The sequence below is a fragment of the Netta rufina genome (assembly GCF_964035555.1).
Source record: "Netta rufina genome assembly, chromosome: 26".
Lineage (NCBI taxonomy): Eukaryota > Metazoa > Chordata > Aves > Anseriformes > Anatidae > Netta > Netta rufina.
The window spans coordinates 415,042-434,613 of record NC_140150.1 but is presented as its reverse complement, the minus strand read 5'-3'; the positions used below and the strand labels follow the sequence as shown (position 1 = coordinate 434,613).

General features: G+C 54.6%; 1 protein-coding gene across 2 annotated transcripts; it reads left to right on the top strand.

The window, feature by feature from the left end:
- On the top strand, positions 1-18,997 carry SLC41A1 (solute carrier family 41 member 1). 2 transcript variants are annotated; one of them, XM_084301768.1, is made up of 12 exons: positions 1-107; positions 542-690; positions 1,015-1,775; positions 6,947-7,054; positions 10,447-10,518; positions 10,839-10,983; positions 11,080-11,226; positions 11,978-12,125; positions 12,309-12,388; positions 13,207-13,341; positions 14,336-14,484; positions 16,109-18,997. In XM_084301768.1, exons 3-12 carry the CDS (start codon positions 1,398-1,400, stop codon positions 16,292-16,294), a joined length of 1,548 nt encoding a protein of 515 aa, XP_084157894.1. In that variant the 5' UTR covers positions 1-107; positions 542-690; positions 1,015-1,397; the 3' UTR covers positions 16,295-18,997. The 2 variants fall into 2 exon arrangements, with proteins under 2 accessions (XP_084157894.1, XP_084157893.1); XM_084301767.1 differs by having other exon boundaries at positions 542-1,775.
- The last annotated feature ends 575 nt before the right edge of the window (positions 18,998-19,572 follow it).

Below are 19,572 nucleotides of genomic sequence, written 5' to 3'. Positions count from 1 at the left end.
CCAATGGGGGCGCCGCGCGGCGCGCGGGGGCGGGGCCAGCAGTGGCGGGCGGTGATGTCAGGGCGCGCCGCGGCGCGGGAGCGGGAGCGGAGCGGAGCCGGCGGCGGGTGCGGGACGGGCACCGGGGGGACCGGGGGGCACCGGGGGCACCGGGCGGGCTGCAGGACGCGGCACGGGGCAGTCCCGGCCCGGAGGGCTGAGCGCCGGGCTGGGCAGCGCTCCCCGGGGCCGCCGCCGCTCCCGGTTGCGGTAACCGGGGGCTGCTCGTCCCCGCTGCCCGGCGGTGCGCGGGGTTCTGCCGGGGCTGCGGCGGCCGGGCCGGGCGGGGAGCTCCGGGCCGTGCCCGTTGTCCCCGGGGGGATTTCGGCCCCCGGCACCGCATCGCGGCCCCCTCCCGGTGCCTACCGGGGCTGCGAGAGGAGGCCCGGGCAGCGGCGCGGCTGCCGACGTGTCGTGTGCTGAAGGGGAGCGCGGGGGGACGGACGGGGCAGTGTGCGCAGAGCCGCAGAGCCCAGCAGAGCGTTTTCCCCCTGTGTTTCAGGTGAAAGACCGGCTAACGCAGAGGGATGTTAGCTCCGAGGCTGTCCCGGTGCCAGCTCCTGCCCCGCAGCCTGCTCGGCGCAGTGAGTAACCTTAACTGGGGGCTCGCTGTTACTTTAAATAAGAGCTCCTCTCGCTTCGCGCTGTAAGGTGAGAAATCCTTCTGGAAGAGGAGGGCGGCTGTGACACTTGGAGCTTGCTGGTTGTGCTGCCTGTTCTGGCAGCGAGCACAGAACGGGCTGAAACGGAGCAGAGGCCCCCGGGAGCCTCCAGACTCAAGTCCTGCAGAGGAAAAGTGCTGCCGGGGAAACTAACAGAGCCCTGGTAGCAAGAAGAGCTCTTCTGGACTGGGGGAACTTCAGCTCTGAAAGCCAGTCCCTCTTGTATCTACCCTCTGGTTCCTCTAAGCTTCCATTTTCCTCAGCGGTCTTTATTTCATCAGTTTTCCTCTCTGCCTTGTGTGCCCCGTCACAGCAGTGTGCTGGAAGAAGGCCTGGAGAAAGACGTGCTAAAGGGTCACGCGTCGGAGAAGAGGAGCTTGGATCCCATCTCGGTGGCTGCTGCCCCGCACGGTGCTGGAGGGAAGGGGCCCTGCAGTGAGCCTGCTGTAGCTCCCAGCTCCTCCTGCGCTCTCTGCTAGCTCAGTTGTTGGTGTCCCCCGTTCCTGGACTTTGCTTGATGGGGATCTCTGCTGCGGGAGCAGTCTCTGCACTCAAAGGCGGGCGAGCCGGGCTAGCAGAGGTGGCCTCTAGATGCTGGAAGGGCCATTTGTGTAAGGCCCTGGCCGAAGATCTCTCCTGGAGCAGCTGCTGGCTGTAGGCCCACCGAGCCGAGGGTCAGGAGAGCCTCTGTGCAGGATGTCTTCCAAGCCGGAGCAGAAGGAGACCCACCAGGCCAACGGGGCCGTGCTCCCCACGGTGCCCATGAACTGCCTTGCCAGTCCAGACCGAGGGCAGCTGGTGGAGCCCTCGGATTTCCTGGGACCTGACGGTGTCGGGGTGGAAGTGGTGGTGCTGGAGTCCCGTGCCAATGCTAAAGGGGTGCGAGAAGAAGACGCCCTGCTGGAAAACGGCAGCCAGAGCAACGAAAGTGATGACACCAGCACAGACAGAGGTCCTGAGCCAGCCTCGCCGCTCAAGGAGACCTCGTTTTCCATCGGGCTGCAAGTCCTCTTTCCGTTCCTCCTGGCAGGCTTTGGGACAGTTGCTGCTGGAATGGTGCTGGACATCGTGCAGGTAGGACGGGTGCCTCCCCGGTACGATGCTGGGCTCCGAGTCCCATCTCTATAGACCACAGCTTGCTCCCGAGCCAGGGGATACTCAAATGCCAGGGCTAATTGGCAGCTCCAAGGGGAAGCAGCGCGTTTCCTTGTGTGCTGGTTGGGGTAGGAGGGGATCTTGGTGGTGTCTGGAGCGAGGGGAGGAGGGGCTGCGGGGACCCCTGCACCGCTGCTGCCCTGCTCCAGCTTGGAGGAGGTCACAGAAGTGCAGCCAGATCCCCTGCCTGGAACTGAGACTGCTCCACGCATCGCTGCTGGGAACGAAGCGGTCATCGTCCCCTGGCGGTACCCATGGGCGTCCCAGCGTTGGTGGCTAGCTCTGCACGTCCCCTTTCCCCTCACTGCAATGTTTGCTGTACTGTTCCAGCACACGGAGCTGGTGCCAGCCAGGTCAACGATTCCCCTGTTGCAGCATGTGCAGGGTGCTCTGAGGGCTGGCTGAGCAGCCCCTGCTCTGCCTCCTCGTGGGCTCGAAGCAGTTGTGCCAACGGGATTATTTATTCTTCCTGAGAGCTGCGTGGAGCAGATCTTTGGGAAAGGCCGGCCAGGGAACTGGCTGTTACCTCTGGCTGTAAGCTGTTGCGTTATCAGGCAGATCTCTCTTAGGTCTTTCGAGGTGGGTGGCACTATGGGAACCACACAGCTGGCTTAGATTTGTGTTAGAAACGTGACTTAGCAGACTGACTCCTGTGCTGTCTCTAGCAGTGGTTTCCCAAGCAGGGGTCTCTGGCAGCCGATGGGCCCTCAACCCCTTCTGCCTTGCCCCGAGGGACAGGCAGGGCAGAGCTCCTTGTCTCGAGGCCCAGCCAAAGCAGTGAGGCAGCTCTCGACTGTGCAGTGTGGCTTTCTGGAACTGTTTGGATGGAGGCAGACACATTGGAGCTGTCATCAGCCAAAAACGCTCTGCTTGCTGCTCCCCCGTTCACCTGTGTGCCATAAGCAAGCCCCTGCAGTGGGGCTCTAACAGCAGCCACTCGCCCGTGCTGCTGGCAGCGAGTATCATCTGCAGCCGAGCTGTGCCCGTGGGGCTCTGGGCATCTCTCTGTAAGCACGGGTGGTTGGGCAGACATTTATTTTCCTTTATTGCCCCCGTTGGCTCTTCCCTGCATGCCTTTGCACGCTGGTCATCCTTCTGGTTTCTCTTGATGCAACCTATTGAGAGAGTTGTGAGGTTTGAGCTGTGACTCAAAACAGGAAGGGCTGGCTGGGCTAAACTAATCCAGGGGAGAGACAGATTTACTGGAATAACTTTCTGAAAGGCGTTTCAAATGGGTTTCCCTCTGCAAGCTCCCCATAAACTCCTGTGTGACTCTTCTGGTGGTTTGTACCCAGCCTGAAGTCCGTCCTGGAGAGGGAACAGCCCTCCTGGCTGGGGAGGAGAGGGGCAGGGGTGGGATGCGGTGGCGTACTGCTGTGTTCTCTATTCATGGCCATTAGAAATAAAGCTTCATAATTCCTCTGTTCCACAGCAGCTCAGCATGTGGCTATGCAGCGTGTCCTGCCAACTCCTTTAACTCCCTTTAGCCTTGGGATTAAATGAGGCATCTAAATGCCGGGGGGGAACAGGGGGAAGGGAAGCGTGTGGTCTCGGCTTGCCTGCCTGCAGAGTTTGGGGAGCTGCACTCGGTGAGGGGCTCCCCAGAGGTTCAGAGCCTTGGGTGAAAGGAGGGAGGAGCTGGGGCAGGGAGTAGTTGGATGTAGCCAAGGATTGGGATGGAGGGAGAGCTCCATACCCCTAATTTCCTCTGCTTTAGACAAGCAGACTAATCAGCCAGCTGTAATTAGCCTCCCCAGCGTGAAAACTGGCCTTTGGCCATGCTGAGCCGTTGATGTGTCCCGGGGAATTTGCCTCTGCTCCCTCTGGGATTGGAGACCTCCGGGCTGGTGACATCCAAGCGTGCCACCTGCCTGCTGTGCAGGGCAGAGCGCTGCTGGCACGCTCCCCTCTCCCAGCAGAGCCCTGGTGGTTGTTTTCCAGCCTTTGCCTGCTCCCTGGAGATGCTTTGGCTGGTACTGAACGTGCAGGAGGGAGTCTGCTCACCTCCCCTGCTCGGCCACCTCTGGCGGTGGCGTCCCCTGGGGCCAGCAGGGGATGCTGACCGCGGGCTCCCAGCCCCTTCCTCCTCTGCCCAGCTGTGGCTTCCCATCCTCCCTGCCTCCGCCGCTGTCCTCCTAGGCAGAAGGCTGCTTCCTCAGACCCGTGGCAGCTCGCTGCATCCCTGCTGAAGGCTGTGGTTGAGCTGCCCCGGTGCCAGGCCTGGAGGAGCCTTGCAGGGCTTCTCACCAGCCTCTCTTGGCCTCTCCTCGCTTCCTCCCCATGGCGCATGGGGCTCTGGTTCTCCTGCTCTCCTCTTTGGGGTGTGACGGCTTTCTGAGCGTTTGCAGGAGAGGAACACAGTGAGCAGAGCTGCCACGGCAGCGATTGCTCCAACCTGCTGCCTCCCCGGCACTTCCTTCCCCTCCGAGCTGTCCTGAATCACCCTCCTGCTGCGACCGCGCTGCGCCACGGGGGCTGAGAAGCAGCTGTTGGCCTGGAAGTACTGGAGCCTGCAGGTGTGAAGCCTCTGAAACTCAGCGAGCCTGGAGGAAACGGCAAAACACCACCTGGGGCCGGGTGGTTCTTCCAGAAGCTGTGACGAGCTGGGTGCTGGGGGACACTGGCTGAGCAGGTGGAGGTGCAGAGAGTTGACCGTGGTGCCTTGCAGCCACTGCTCCCTCTGCATGAAGGCCAGGGGGTGGCAGTGGACGTGAAGAGCCTCCTCCTGCCAAAAACCAGCCGTTCCCCTTCACGTGGGCAGTTGTGGGGGATCCTGCAGGCTGCCACCCTCCCTCCTCGCCCCTGAGGACAGCTTTCCATGCTCCTCAGAGAGGCCTGCTATGGGGGGAGTCAATCTGATATTTCCCCTTCTCTTTCCCATTTTTGTCTTCCCCATGCACTGTAGTTCTCCCCCTATCCATGGGCACTCGTTTCTGCAGGGAACTTTGTGCTCGGCAGGAGCCCTCGGAGCGGCACGAAGTGCCCGCAGCCCGGCGTTGTATAACATCTGATCTTAAAAAAGTTGGCAGGAGCCCACAGGTCCTGCTCTTTGCAGCGAGCGAGCTGCTGATGTCTGCAGAAATCCTCTTGTTTTCCCTCCCTGAAGATGGCTGCTTTTTTTTTTTTTTTTTTTTTTTTTTTCCCTTTCTGCAGGAACACCCCTGTCTTGCTTGGGGAGCCGCTCTAGCAGGCTCCGGTTACAGCAGCTTCTGGCAGCAGCTCGCAGCTCAGCCTCCCGGAAAGGTTAACGCACAAATCCCGTGTTGGGACGAGGTGCAGGAGGGCTGTGGACACGTGCTAGCTGTCTCCTGGGCCTGCCTCTGCGATATCTCTGCAGGAAGAAGGAGCCAGGAAGCTTTCGCATGGCGCTTCCAGGCTGCGGGCGGGCTGCTGACAGCGTTCCCTTCGCTCCGTGCCTCTGGTGACACTGCGAAGGGAAGTTGTAGCGAAGGATTCACCGGGACGAGCAGCAAAATAACCGTGGTGCCTGCCAGGCCTGCCTAAAAATAGAGCCTGAGAGCAGAGCTCGGCTGTTCCTAGGTGTGACCTTAAAGGAAGCGCAGCCTGACGCGCTGCTGTGTCGAAGGAAATATTTCAGACTGATTTTCCTCCTGCCCTGCTCGGCACCAGATGCTGAAATGAAGCATCTCTGCACTGTCTGGTCAGGTAGTCGTGCTGAGCCTCAGCCTTTCGAAGCACCTCTGGCTGTAGTGAGGGCTCCCAGGCTCCCTGTGTGCAAGGTGTTTGGGGCAGGGGCTGTGGGGTTTGCTTAGGCTCTGCCCGTCTCACAGCTGGGCAGGATTTTGTCCGTGCACCTGGGGGCTGCAGTGTTGTCAGCTTGTCCTACAGGCTGTCAGCAGCTTTACAGGGATTTTTATTGAGTGGAAGGCAGTTTTTTAGGGAAAATGGTCCCAGTTCATCCCTCTCAAGCGCTTCCCTGCCTCCTGTGACCGTGCTGCTCTCTCAAATGGTTCTCCCCGTGAGTGCAGCTTGGACGTGGTGTTGCCAAAACCACGAGCAGGAAACTGGGCTTTGTTGGCTCTTGCTGTCCCGGTGCCGACAGCGAGCATCACAAAGGGTGGAAAAATAAACCAAAACACCCCAAGCCCTTCCCCGCGGGAAGGCATTAGTCACCAGGTAGTGACCTTTACGTGCTGTACGGTGCTGGCTGCTCGTGCTCCTCGCCCGGCCAGCACCGCGCATCCTTTGGGGGAAGGAGCCGGCCGCAGGCACCGTCAGCAGGGGGGCAGCAACGGGAGCCCCGACCTGCAACGTGCTCAGCGCCGCCGCCAGCTGCCCAGAGCCCTTCCAGCAGCGCTGGGTTTCCTTTCAGGAGTGTGCCAGTCGGGCGGTGTGGGAAGCAGGAGCTATTTTGGATGCCTTCTTGCAAAATACGCACGACAGTAAGGCGTCAGGCAATGGCGCTCGTGCAGCCCGCGTTTTTTTTTTTTTTTGTTTTTTTTCCCCCCAACACTGTTGTGAGGTTTTTGGGGTGGTTTGGGGTTTTCTGGGAAGCTGGCTGCTCTCCTGTGGCGTTGCTCACCCTACAGTTACTCTGTTTTTTTTCTAAATAACCACGGCTGCCTTGATCCTAGAGGCAGGGTGGGCAGCAAGGACTGAGGGGTGCACGTGCAGGGTGAGGGAAGCAGGGACTGAGCCCTGGGGGCTGCTTCTTGGAGCTGGCAGCATCAGGGAGCAGCGGTGCCGTGCTCGGCGAGGTATCCACAAGATGAATGTGTGGGGAATGACTCTGGGCTGAGACTGACCAAACTTCGGGGCTTGATTCTGTCAAAAACTGCATGTATTGGGCAAGCCTGCGCGTCGCCCCCTGGTTTGGCTCCTGCATACATAAGTGGTTTGTCAGTGGGGAAGCTTCAGGGGATTTTTTAACTGAAGGCTGCAGGCTGAGATCCTGTTTTTAAGCTCAGCAGGAACATGTGTTTGCTACTACACAAATGTCAGGAACAGTAAAATCGCTGGAAAGCGCAATACCAGAGTTGGAAGCAGGCGGCAGCGGAGCAGGTGCCAACCAACCAAAAGCAGAGGTTTCAAACACCTGTGGTTATTTTGTCTGTTTTTTAATCTTGCAGCACTGGGACGTCTTCAAGTATGTGACAGAGGTGTTCATCTTGGTGCCTGCGCTGCTGGGCCTGAAGGGGAACCTGGAGATGACTCTGGCATCTCGCCTGTCGACTGCTGTGAGTACCCAGGGGACGCCCGGTGCGGGGGGAGGCAGGTGGGTGGGCGAACAGAAGTCTCTCTGCGCATGGGGAGCAACCACACAAACCAGAGGCTGGAGTTTACCTTCCTAGCCAGGTGTTCCCGTCCCATTTGATCAGATTTAAAGGCTCAGTAGTCCCTAAGCTTTGCTGACAGGTCACTTCCTCGTCAGGGCTGCTCGTGAGCCTGGAGGCACGGTGCAGAAGGCTTTGGCAGTTCAGGATCCGGAGTGCTTGGCCCTGCTGTTGTTCACAAGGAAGCTGGGTGCAGGCACGTACCCAGAGCACACAGAGCAGGCCAGAACGTGCCAGGTTCAGCAGGGCTGGCAGATCAGAGAGCCTGGGGAGAGCTGTATGGGTGAGGCTGAAATGGAGGGGACCTGGCAGGGACAGCAGGTGGATGGACAGCCTCTCCAGGATGATGAGAGGCACGGCGGGGCGTTTCTCTTGCTGGAATTCAGTCCGATTCCTGTGAAACAGTGGGCTCCCTGTGAGAAACGGGGACAAGCTCTCTCAGCTCCTCAGAGTGCTGTGGTAGCCCAGCAGTAAATGAACTGCTTTGTGTTTAGCTGCTTCTGTAACGCAGCAGTTCCTCCGAAGCTGAGCAGCGCTGGCATCCTCTCCTAACAGGCACAATAACGCTCCTGCCTTCTGTAAAGCATCTCCTACTTGAACACAGCAGCCTGATGTTTCTGTGCTTCCCGAGGTGAGAGTACAGCGTTGTGTCTTCCATCTCCAAGGTGTTAGCAACCTGCTGCCAAGCTTTCAACTCTGCTGGGCTTGCCCTTGGCATTGCAGAGGAGCTGGCCTGCCTTGGCCTGAGAGAGCTGCTCAGGGAGCATTCCCCAAGGAACAGGGCTAGAGAACTGTCTGGATGGATGACAGCAGCAAGCAGAGAGCTGCCTCTTAGCATGCTCCCTTCTCAGCCTTCCCCTTCTGGTTGCTGCAGGAGAAAGCACAGCAGTGTTGGAAAGGTTTCTGTATATTCATTGTTCTGAATCTTTCCTCCATCTCGAGCGGTGTGGTGATGCCAGCTGTGGCCCTTTGCTCTCCAGCAGCCCAGTGGCAGTGGGCATTGTGTTCTGCTCAGCACTGCTTCCAGGACTGGAATGCTCTGCCCTCCCGGCTCTGTGTGGGGTTGTCCCTGAAGGCAAAGAGCTCTTCCCTGGGAACACTTGGCCTGGCCCCAGCATCCCCAGCCCCTGCCTGCTGATTTGTGCTGCGGGGACCGCCTGGGAGCCAGCCTTTGGTCTCTGGAGGTGCTGGGCTGCCTGGGAGGCTCTGGCTGCTCCCCCTCGGTGCTGGTCTCCTCCCTCCAGGTGCTGCCGGGCAGCACAAAGCTGCTGTGCTCCTGTGCCAGGGCTCACAGTGACGGAGGCTGAGCGCTGCAGCTTGTGGCAGGCTGAGCTTTGTTTGCCCCTTCGTTCTGGGAAACAAATCCCTTTGTTTTAGTTGTTCCCTATTGTTCAGATCATGTCAGGATCCTCGCTGACCCAGACACAGGCCGTTCTCCCTCTTGGCCTTGGCTTTGGCCAGCTTTCTGAGCACAGGCTTATCAGGGTGAGTGCTCAGCTCTCCTGGGACAGCAGTGCTCCTGTGGCCATGGCTTTCTCCATCTTATTCCCTTATGGGGCTGGCACAGAGGAACTCCGGGGCAGCTCTGCAGGGCAGTGAGCCTATCCTGGCTGCACAGCAAGTCAGAGGAATGCAAATCTTTCCCCATCTGCTCTGGTGACTGCAGCAGGGTCATCGGGAAACTGACACAGAGAGCACCCGGCTCGACTGCCTGCACAGGCTTTGTCCTCTGCTTTCCTCAGCCCTGGCAGTAGAGGAGGCTCTGCCTCTATCAATCTCGTAGCCTCACACGCTACCTCCTTGTATGTGTGCGGTGGGACAGGGCAATCTCTCTGGTTTTCCTTTTTTCCTTGGCATGGGGGGATCCACGTGCAGGTGTGCGGAGTGGGCTCTCTTCTGAGCAGCACTTTACGGTGTCCTCGTGCTCTCGCTGCAGGAAAGCATCTGGAAGGGCTTCTCAGGCTGTGGGTTTCCAATTAGGGCTGCATTAAGGCACCTCAGAAGCTCCTTTCACAGTTCAGAAGCAAAAGTCTCCCATTAGTTAGGGGATTAAGATCCTGTTGCCAGTGACTACAGTTAGGTTATGTTAATCCCAACCTAATTGCCATGTGGCAGGAATGCTGAGGTCAGGCTTCATATGGAGCTCAAATTCCTTGCTGGATGTACTCAGTGCTACTCTACAGTCAACTTCTTGTTGTTTTGGTGTGTTTTTTTTTTTCGTTCCTTCTTTCTCTCCACTAAACTGACCAGAACCCACCTAGAGCTGGGTGCATCTCAGTGCTGGTAAGCGTGGATCAGATGCACGTGTGGCAAGGAGAGCACAAGGACTGGCTGCTCACGGGCTGCTTTTTTTGCAGAGAGCAGAAATGAAAGCTGAGAGGCAGGAATTTCTGCTCTGTCACTTAGCAGAAGTTTGACACTGCCGTGCAAATGCCCCTTGAGATTTCTTGGGCCTCTCCATTATGATTTCATAGTGACAAGCTCGTTTCCTCTTCTTGTTCATCAGCTGCTTCTGCAAGGTTGGATACAGGTCTGTACTCTCTGCCTATTCTTCCCAGCTTCTGTAAGAACCTAGAAGGTGCTGGGGAGAACAGAACTCCTGTGTTCTGCAGTGACCAGTAACCTGCAGTGATTCTGCTGGGTTGGTCGTTGTTTTTTTTGTTTTGTTTTGCTTTTTGGCTTGTAGGCCAAGAAATTAAAGCTTTTCCGTCTGTTCTGCTTATTCTGATTAGCATCTCCTGTAGTGATGCCAGATGACCCGTGTGCCATGGCTGCTTCCTGCTACTCAGTAGGTCTCCACGTGGCACTAGCCTTGTTTACTCAACTTTTATCCCCAACAGGAGATCCTGCTGCCAGCTCCCCCTGCCCACGTGATGCTCCTCTGGCCTTGCTCCGTATGGGAGCTGGGGGCACTCAGATAGCTGACCTGGGAGTCGCTGCACCCCAGGTTCCCTCCTGGCTGCCTGACCCGAGGGGCACCATGACCCAGCTGGGCCCGAGCCAGGCTTGGCTTGATCACCCCTGAAGTGAATTCAGTGGGTAAATAAGCAGCAGTGCGTGTTCCTGCAGGAGGGCAAAGTGTATCACGTTGCTTTTGCAAGATTTTCATCAGAAGCTCTATTGAATTCTCCTGAATTGCTCTCCCATAAGGGGTGAGGATTTGAGGCAGCTGCTCTCACCTGCTCCTGGCACAGACCTCTACAGACAGAAGGCAGGAATCTGACACTTACCAAGTGCAGAATTCCATCACCATCAGTCTTTTAAATCCTTAATGATGTTGTGATGTCTTCTTGCAGGCTAATATTGGCCAAATGGATACACCCAAAGAGCTCTGGAAGATGATAACAGGGAACATGGCGCTGATACAGGTAAGGGAATGTGAAAGGAGGAAAAGTGGGAAGAGTGGCAGCTGGGGTAAGCACAACTAGGACAAGTGTCAGAAGGCTTAAATGCCTCGGCTTTGGTATTGACTGTCAATATTGTACATCTAGTGGGGAGACAAACGGCACTTTCATGTCCCACAGTCACCGAACCATGGCAGTTTGCCCTGAGGGTGAAACTTGGCATTTCCCTGCTGAGTGCTAATCTACCTGAGATGTGCTAATCGATCCTAGGTGGTGCTTCTTTTTCTTTGCCCCGGGACCATTTTTCCCCACTAGTTGCCTTGGTGACTGGTTTTTATTTTCAGGTTCAGGCTACCGTGGTTGGTTTCCTGGCCTCAATCGCAGCGGTGATATTTGGATGGATCCCAGATGGGCACTTCAGCCTCGACCATGCTGTGCTGCTTTGTGCCAGCAGCGTGGCTACTGCCTTCATTGCTTCTCTTGTTCTGGGTAAGAGGCAGATCCTGTACGCCCTCCATGCACCTCTTCCTTAAATGCTGAGCTCTCCTTACCATCATCCTGTTTTCTTCCTCTTTTTCACTCTAGGTATGATCATGATTGGGGTCATCATTGGATCCAGGAAGATGGGAATCAATCCCGATAATGTAGCCACACCAATTGCTGCCAGCCTAGGGGATCTCATCACCCTAGCTCTGCTTTCAGGAATCAGCTGGGGCTTGTACAAAGAGCTGGGTGAGGAGCAACAAAAGGCTTTTGTGTCTCCCTGGTCCTTCCATGTGCTGCAGCATCTCCCTTGCAATTCACCCCGTTCCTGTTCCTTTACCCTTACGGTTCTTGGGGTGTGTAGGGTGCCTGGCCTGGAAGCTATCCCAGTTAGCAAAACCTAGTCAGAACTGGTAAGGGGAGGAATTGGACCTTCTAACTGTCTTGTAGCTGCAGACAGTCTTGGCAGTGATCTGCATACATCCTCCTTACCAGGTAAAGTGTTAAAGGAAAGGCTGCCTCCTTCCAAGCACCAGGGGCTTGATCGTGGCTGAAGTAGTGGGGGAAGGCAGCTCTGGATGGGATCCTTTGTACTGTCAGCACCAGCTGGGGGTCCTCAGTGCGGAGCTGCAGCTGCACGCTCCAGACTTCCTCCTCCCTCCCCTCCACCTTCCTTCCCCGGCGGCTGGGATGCGGAGGATGTGACTCAGCCAGGTTCAGTCAAAGGTGAAGCAATGCTGGGAGGTCCTGCTTGGGAATGGGAAGTGGGAATGAGCAATTAGGAAACTGAAGAGGTCTCACTCGAAGCTGTTGATAAAGCCCCTGAGGGTGCATCAGAAGAAGGAAATGCCAGGTCGTGTGGAACCGAGGCTGGCCTGGTCTAGTTTGTGTGTGTCTGACTCCGTAGGTGGCAGCAGGCTGCAGGCAGGGCTGATAAGCTCAGCTCAATTGGTGGAGAAACGTGTCACTGACCTGCTGCCTCTGCTTATTTCCCCCTCAGAGAGCAAGGCATACGTGAATCCTCTGGTGTGCGCCTTCTTCATAGCTCTGCTGCCCATCTGGATCATCATTGCCAAGAAGAACGCAGCGACGCGGGAGGTGCTGTACTCCGGCTGGGAGCCTGTCATCATCGCGATGGCAATTAGCAGGTAGGGGGCACAGAAGAGTTCTTCTCCCCCAGACGTAGGCAGATAATGAGCCCTTTCCCCCAGCCCTTTCAGCCTGTCTGCCCTTGATGGATTATAAAAGAAGAGAGCCAAACCTCTCCTACTTCTCCAGTTCGCTCTGCCTGTGAGATTTCAGCACCGACCTCTTCCATCTTCCCTTTGCAGTGTTGGCGGTTTAATTTTGGACAGAACTGTCTCAGATCCAAACTTTGCTGGGATGGCTGTCTTCACACCAGTTATTAATGGTGAGTTTCTTTCCACTCTGGTACTGCAGCTTTTGGAGATCTGGGCAAGCAGTGAGTTTGGCCTCTGAGCCTCGTTTCGGGTAGTTTAGAGACTTGGATCACCAGTGAGATACAGTGCTTAGACCCAAGCTTTACAGCAGCATGGCTCCCCCTGGTGCCAGCCTTTCACCAGAGGGGTAATTGGCCTGGGAAGCTGTTACCTAAAAGATAAGCTTTCTAGACCTGGGGCCCAACAAGAACTGTCTTCATTTCTTGGTTCCTCCTGGCTGATGGAAGACCCCTGTTCCAGTATGTGTGCCTTGCGGTCACCTTGTGACATAAAGACTTGACTTTGCAACTCAGAGTCAGGAAATCTAGTTTCTTCTGGTACGAAGCTTTGACTTCCTTTCTGCCTAATGAATCAAGAGAACTCCATTGTGTGATAGTTTTCAGACTTGCAATAAATGGAGTTAGTCCTGTGGCAGTGCATCTTGTGCCAGTGGGTTCCAGTTCTGTTACATCTCACGCAAAAAACAGTAGCTTTAAACTTCCTGTGTCTATTTTGGTGGCTGACTTGTCCTTTTTTTGTTGTTTCGTGTATTTCTTTCAATAAAAGCTGCAGTAATAGAATTACATGTACTTTTCTAGGGGGCCTAAGGGGAAACTGCAGAACAGTGTGCTTTGTCTCAGCTCTTTACATCCTGCAAAAGTGGAATTTGGGTCAAAAATAGACTGTCTTGTGTTATTTCAGCACCTGGCAATTCCAGGTGTGCTGGCTATTGAAAATGACTTTCAAGTGGGTTTGAGATCTAATTTGGTTGCTCTCTCCTTATCTGCAGGTGTGGGTGGCAACCTGGTGGCAGTGCAGGCTAGTCGCATCTCCACTTACCTGCACATGAGTGGGATGCCTGGAGAGAGCCCTGAAACAGCCCCTCGGAAGTGTCCCAGCCCTTGCAGCACTTTCTTCAGCTCAGGTATTCAAGTTGAGGCTTGACATCTATTGAGTTCTGCCAGCAGCAGCTGCTGCAAATGGCTGGCTGAACTCATCTGTGACAGTCACTGCAGCACTGGTAGGGGAAATGGTGGCTGAAATCTGCTCAGAGGCAGCTGTCAGCTCACGGTCTTGACTGGTCTTCTGGCCTGGCCTGCCCTCTAGAGACAGTCAGACCTTTAGCAAAGCTGCCGTGTGCGAGGATGTAGCCCTGCTGGATTAGGAAAACATGGTGCAGAAGTCCTATGCCCTGACTGCCTAATACCGTAAATCCCCCACCCACTCAATCTCTTCCAGATGTCTAGGACACTAAAACCTGCCTTGAGGCTGCTTGAGCATTGCAGCTCTGCTGGGCCTGTGGAGCTGCAGTTACAGAACTTCTCCCTTGCGAAGGCTTCTTCAGAGCTCCGTTACTTGGAGTGGTTGTGTAGCAGAGAAAAGCCCAGACCTGCGTGAGCAGAGCTGGTTACTCTCTGGAATCCCTGGGGAGGTTTGATGCCCTCTAGCCTGGGCCCCGGCCTTCTGGTAGAGAGCTGTCCCTGTGAAGGGAGCTACGTGGTGCTCTGTTCACATGTGCCATGTCATCCGTAGGGTCTGGGGAGCAGAAGGGGAAAGAGGTCTCCAAAGTTACAGTCATTCGTCAGGAAACTGATCACCAGACGAGGTGTGGACAGAGCCCTGAGGAAATCCAATGTTTATGTTAAATCCTTGGCAGCTCGGTACTGAGCTGAGCAGAGTTAAGCTCTCCTACCAAGCTTGGCACTAAAAGTCCTCGAGCATCCTGACAGTTAGGTCATCGCTCAGGGTGCTGTTTCCCAGTCTAAATCTGGAGTGTAAGGATGAGCCCAGTGCGCTGGTGTCTGCTTGGGATTACAGCACGGTTGTGCTGCCTTCTCCCCTGGAGCCCAGGTAGGCTGCGGAGGTGCTGTGTGCTCCGGCCGCTTTTAATCCTGAGCTCCACCTCTGTTTCCTGACAGATGTGAATTCCCGCTCTGCCCGTGTGCTCTTTCTCCTGGTGGTGCCTGGACACTTGGTTTTCCTGTACACCATCAGCTCCATGCAAGGAGGACACACGACGCTCACCCTGATTTTCATAGTCTTCTACATGACGGCTGCACTTCTCCAGGTAAGCCGAAGCCCCTCCGGTTCTGTAACTGCTCAGGCTGGAAGGGGACGTGGCTGTGCCATCTCTGTGTTCAGCCAGCCAGGTTGGAGTGTGTGCTGCTGTGCTCTCAGCAGCACATTTATCTCCAGGTAACAGGTCCGTGTACTGCAGAGAGCTTTGCCAAGAATACTGTTAGTCAAATGAGCTGGTATCAAGCTAAATAAATCCTTCTTTGTTGATACCTGTACGCGCAATTTTTCCTTCCTCCCATTCCTGGCAAGTTTTGAATCTCTCTTTTGTCTTTCTTTTCCTTTTTAAGTCCTCTTTACAGCAGAAGGGTTCACCTCCTCTGTGTTAATCTGTTCCATAAGGTGCTTTAGCAATTTTAAAACTGCTGGTGAAGAAAACAGGATGGAGATTTTGCAGGAGCCCTGCAGCTTGTGGCTTTGCCTGCCTCCCTGTGTAGGGCAGAGACCTGGCAGCTCTGCTGGCACCGGGCTCCTGGCCCTCCCCCAGAACCCGTGTGAGCAGTGGGGTAGTTCTGGGGGAGGCACAGAGCAGGGTGCTCCTGCTGCAGAAACGCAGCAGCCGTTTGCATGTGTTGGAGGGAAGGAAGAGATTTGGTTGGAGATGGTTGGGGAGCTTCCTGCAAAGCCCAGCTCTGCTCCCCCTGCTTGCTCCCTCTGCTTGTGGAAGCTGCGCCTGGTTTCAGTGTTCCCTAAAATCAACCCAGGCCAGCTTGAGGAAGTGAGTCAGAGCATCCATCAGAGGCGAGGGCAGAGGGCTGTCATCCAGGAGGCTAAATTTAGGCTGTGGGCTCCTGCTGGGCCCTTGGGCACTCGGAGGGGGCTTCCTCTCGCAGCCGCTCTGCGAACCCGCTGCAGTGAGCAGCCTGCAGGCTGGAGCGCACCGGGGCTGCAGGGGGGCACGGTGCTGGCTGCTGGGTCCTGAGCTCTGCCATGCTCTAAGCGAGGCCCTCCCAGCCCTGGAGCCACCAGAGGCATGAGCTGAGGGCCTGTGGCCACTTCTGATGCTTGTCCCAGACCTAAAGTTTGAGAAGATCCAGCGTGGATTTCTTTTAGTGTCTTCTAGACACAGGGACAGATCTTCTCGCTGCGTTGAAGCAGGTAGAACTTTGCACTCTGGTGTTTTCTGCTGCTGGGAAGTTGCTCTTTTATTCCTGGAATTCAGATATTGCTGTCCTTCCCCAAGAGAAGGTGTGCTTCTCAGTCCCTCTTTTTGCCCTGTATCTCTTTGTGCTTTTTCTGGTTAGATCTGAAAATTGAGATGCAAAACGTAGGCTTCCTGGTGTTTGGGTGTCAGAACCCTTCTAAGCTAAATTTGGTGGTGACACATGAGGCTCAGAAGGATGGGGTAGGGGCTGTTAAAGAAGCAGGGAACATGCCCAGGACCCATTGAGGTTCACTAAGGATCCTCTGTGCTGTACTCCTGTTGCTTTGGGGACACAGAGTGCATCGAGTGCCTGGGCTGCAGCTCTCCGCAAGGTGCTTGGACGTGCCACCAGCTCCACTGCTGGGGCTGAGGGCTGGCCTGCCCAGCTGGAGCAGCCCCAGCTGGAGCTCCATGGAGGGACTGCAGGGTCTGGTTTTGTGGCTGACGTGGCTCTTTTCTTCCTGCCTCCCAGGTCCTCATTCTTCTGTATATCGCCGACTGGATGGTGCACTGGATGTGGGGCAGGGACCTCGATCCTGACAACTTCTCCATCCCCTACTTGACAGCGCTGGGGGACCTGATCGGAACGGGTCTCCTTGCTCTCAGCTTTCACATCCTCTGGCTCATCGGTGACCGGGACTCTGATGTGGGGGACTAGCTCTCCCTGCCACCCCTCCCCATCTCACAGCTCGCCTCCTCCACCAATTTTGTTGTTTTTCTTCCACCTTCCTTTCCTTTACTTCCCCCCCCCCCCCCAGTCTCTCTCGAGACTTCATCTTTGATACTGGATTCTCATTATTTTCAATGGGAATTTTATGTGGTTTATATTTCAAGCCAAGTTTGTACAGAAAATAAATCTAGTTTTAGGAAGGACAAAAAAGTGTAATGAGACAATCACCAAGTGCAATTTCGTAGCTGTTGTCTGAAGCAATGTTACAGTGAAGATACCCCTCAGATCACACGTGTAGGAAGCCTGCCCTGCCCACGTCACTAGTGGTGAAGGTTGCTTTTTTGCTTCATAAGCATCTCAGATGTTGGAGGTAAGGTTCAGATTTATTTTACTGAGCAGGCACCTTCTAGCAGAGTACACCTTGTGGACGAGGGCATGCAGTTACCTCCTTTCCTCTCTGCCCTGTCACCTTCCTCCCTCCTGTTTGCTTTCTGAATCCCTCCTGTGCCTGGCCTCCAAAGCACACAGGGTTCTGGTAGAGGGATTAGTGAAGGTAGAGAGGAAGCATCCTCCGTGCCAAAATGCCTGTTCCTGTGTGCCCACAAGGAAAGTGAGCGACTGCAGAGCCCGGAGATCTGGCTGTGGGCAGGCTGCTCTCTGCTGACAGATTTAAGCTCCCTTTGCCAGCCATCTGGCAGCATCTGCATCTCGGAGACTGCAAACTGCTTGTGCACCAAGCTTCAGCTCCTGCTGCACGCAAACTGATGTGCTCTGCGCTTTGCCCGAAGATGCTGTGAGCTCTCCCATCCATCTTCCTCCCCTTCCTCCTGCCTGTGCTCTGCGGGAAGATCTGCTGGAACCCTGGTGGGTGCGAGCCTCTCCTTTGTGCTGGTGTGGGCACTGCAATGTTCTGGCAGTCTGCACAGTTCAGTTGGCTTTTCTGTTTGGGTGGATGGAAAAATAGGTCCTATTTTGTGCATTAAGGCTTGCTTTCAGCTGCTGCGTGCTGCTGACGGGCCCGTTGCAACTGGGAAGAAGTCACTCAGCACCTTCCCTTGCTGAGCCCGAGGCATTTCAGACTTGGGAGCACGTAAGCACTGGCTGAGCACTGTGAGCACAGGGTTCCCTGCTCGGTTTTCCCACCTCCTTTTTGTGCCATTCAGCCGGCTGACGGCTGAGGCACCTTCTGTTGCTCTGCTTGTGCAGACTGGAAGGACTCTCGTGCAGTAGTGAGTGAAAACCTGTTCTGGCTGCGTGACCAAGGTACTTGTAAATGGTCCTCCTGAATGCTGTTGGCACTCAGTGCTTTTTACTTCTCCCATCTGGGTATAAATCAATTCAGTAAACTGAGTGCAGCTTGATGTCAGCGGGTCTTATTGACTCGGAAACTTCACTCAGTTACACCACATTTAAATGATGCACTGAAGCAGACAGCTTTATTAAACAGCCTCTAATGCATGAACATAAATTGAATGCATAACTGTGCATGGGAGCAAGCTCTTAACATCTGTCAAGGACGGGGAAAATACAGTATCCCATGGAACCTAACTTCAGTGATACCCAAAGCTTGGGGAGCTGCCAGCATCCTTTCAAACTCTAGGGAGATGCCCACAGCATTCAGCACAGCAGCACCTCGCATCCCAATCCTGAAATAACAGCAAAGCTCCTGTTTTAGTTAGCTCTGAAGGCCTGGAGCACTGCAGTCCTGCTCTGGGCGCTGCAGAAGAATCCTTTTGTGCTTCATGTGTGAGCGCAGAGTTCCCCCTTCTCTGCTGCCTTAGCTGTCTGCAGTGGTCAGCAGGCAGAGAGCTGGTCCTCGCCCCATCAGGCTGCCTGCTCTCAGACCCTAAGAAGAGCAGGCAGTAGTGTTTGTTTTTTTTTTTTTGTTGGTTTTTTTTTTTTTTTGAAAGATTCCCCTTTATTCCCCTGTCTACCTTGCTGATGCAGGGCTTGCTTTCCCCTTCTCCGTCTTTGCAGCATATCGCTTGTGGCAGCAGCTCTGAACCTCGTTCTCTTCACCCTAGTGACTTGGCTTCTCACAGGTCTAATTTGGCCATGGCTCTGTGTTTTTTGTTTTGTTTTGTTTTTTAAATAAAAAACAAACAAACGAAACACCAAACAATCATATCTCACACCCACGTACTGAAGTCTCAGCCCGGGGACTTCTGGAGTATCCTCTGCTGCTCATTTGATTTCTCTGCCTAATGTTGAGGAATAGATACGAGATTTCCTTCCATTAACACGTAAGATTTTACATATATATATATAATATATGAAACTCTACCAGTCTTTTGTGTGTCGCATTGCTATTTAGTTCCCCAGGAAAGGATTTGTTCCCAAGGAAGAATCTACTGCTCGTGGTCTCCTGTAAGATGTAGAGACCTGGAGGTGACGAAGAGCTGCCGTGCTGCTGGGACTGGTGGTGCCTGTGTAATTTAAGGTGGGGTGAACAGATCAGGGAAGAATCTAACTTAAAATTTCAGAATATTGATGGACAAAAACTTTTCCCACCGGTTGCACTCAAATGCATGCCTACCATACAGCTGACTGCAAGCGAAAAATCCTGGTTTACTCTTTTTATTCAAGGAAAAAGACTGTCTTAATTATTTATAGTTCCTATAACTGAATTGACAGATGTCAACCTAACTGATAAATTATATTTCGTTAAATAAAGATGACATTTATTTATGTGCACTGTGGTGTCTTTCCTAAAGTCTCTTTGCAAGGTTAAAAGTTTCCCTTGTGTTTTGCAGCTTGTTCGTGCTTATTGTTCATGCTTATATGTGCTTAGATGTTCTTGCGTCATTCGATCAGGAACCTCGCAGGGATCGGCTGCAGCGGGGGCTTCTTGAGAAAGAACTTCTTCACGGTGAGGGTGATGGAGCATTGGAACAGGCTGCCTAGGGAGGTTGTGGAGTCTCCTTCTCTGGAGATATTCAAGGCCTGTCTGGACGCCTACCTGGGCAGCCTGCTCTGAGGAGGGGAGCAGGACTGGGGACCAGGACCCATCAACATCTGTGACTTGTCAACCAAAAATCTGGAAAAAAATACCTGGACTCGCTCAGATGGAAAAACGAAACATTCAATTAACTGACAGATAAATTCTTCCTAAAATTTGAGATGTTAATTCTCTGTTCATTCAACTAAAGTAAACGTGTAAGGAAATGCCAGTGTTTGATGACAATAAAACTGCACGTGATCGCAGTTACACAGATACCGTGTCGGCAGGATCTCCAGTTTCTTGTTTTGATTTGGTCTGGTCTGCG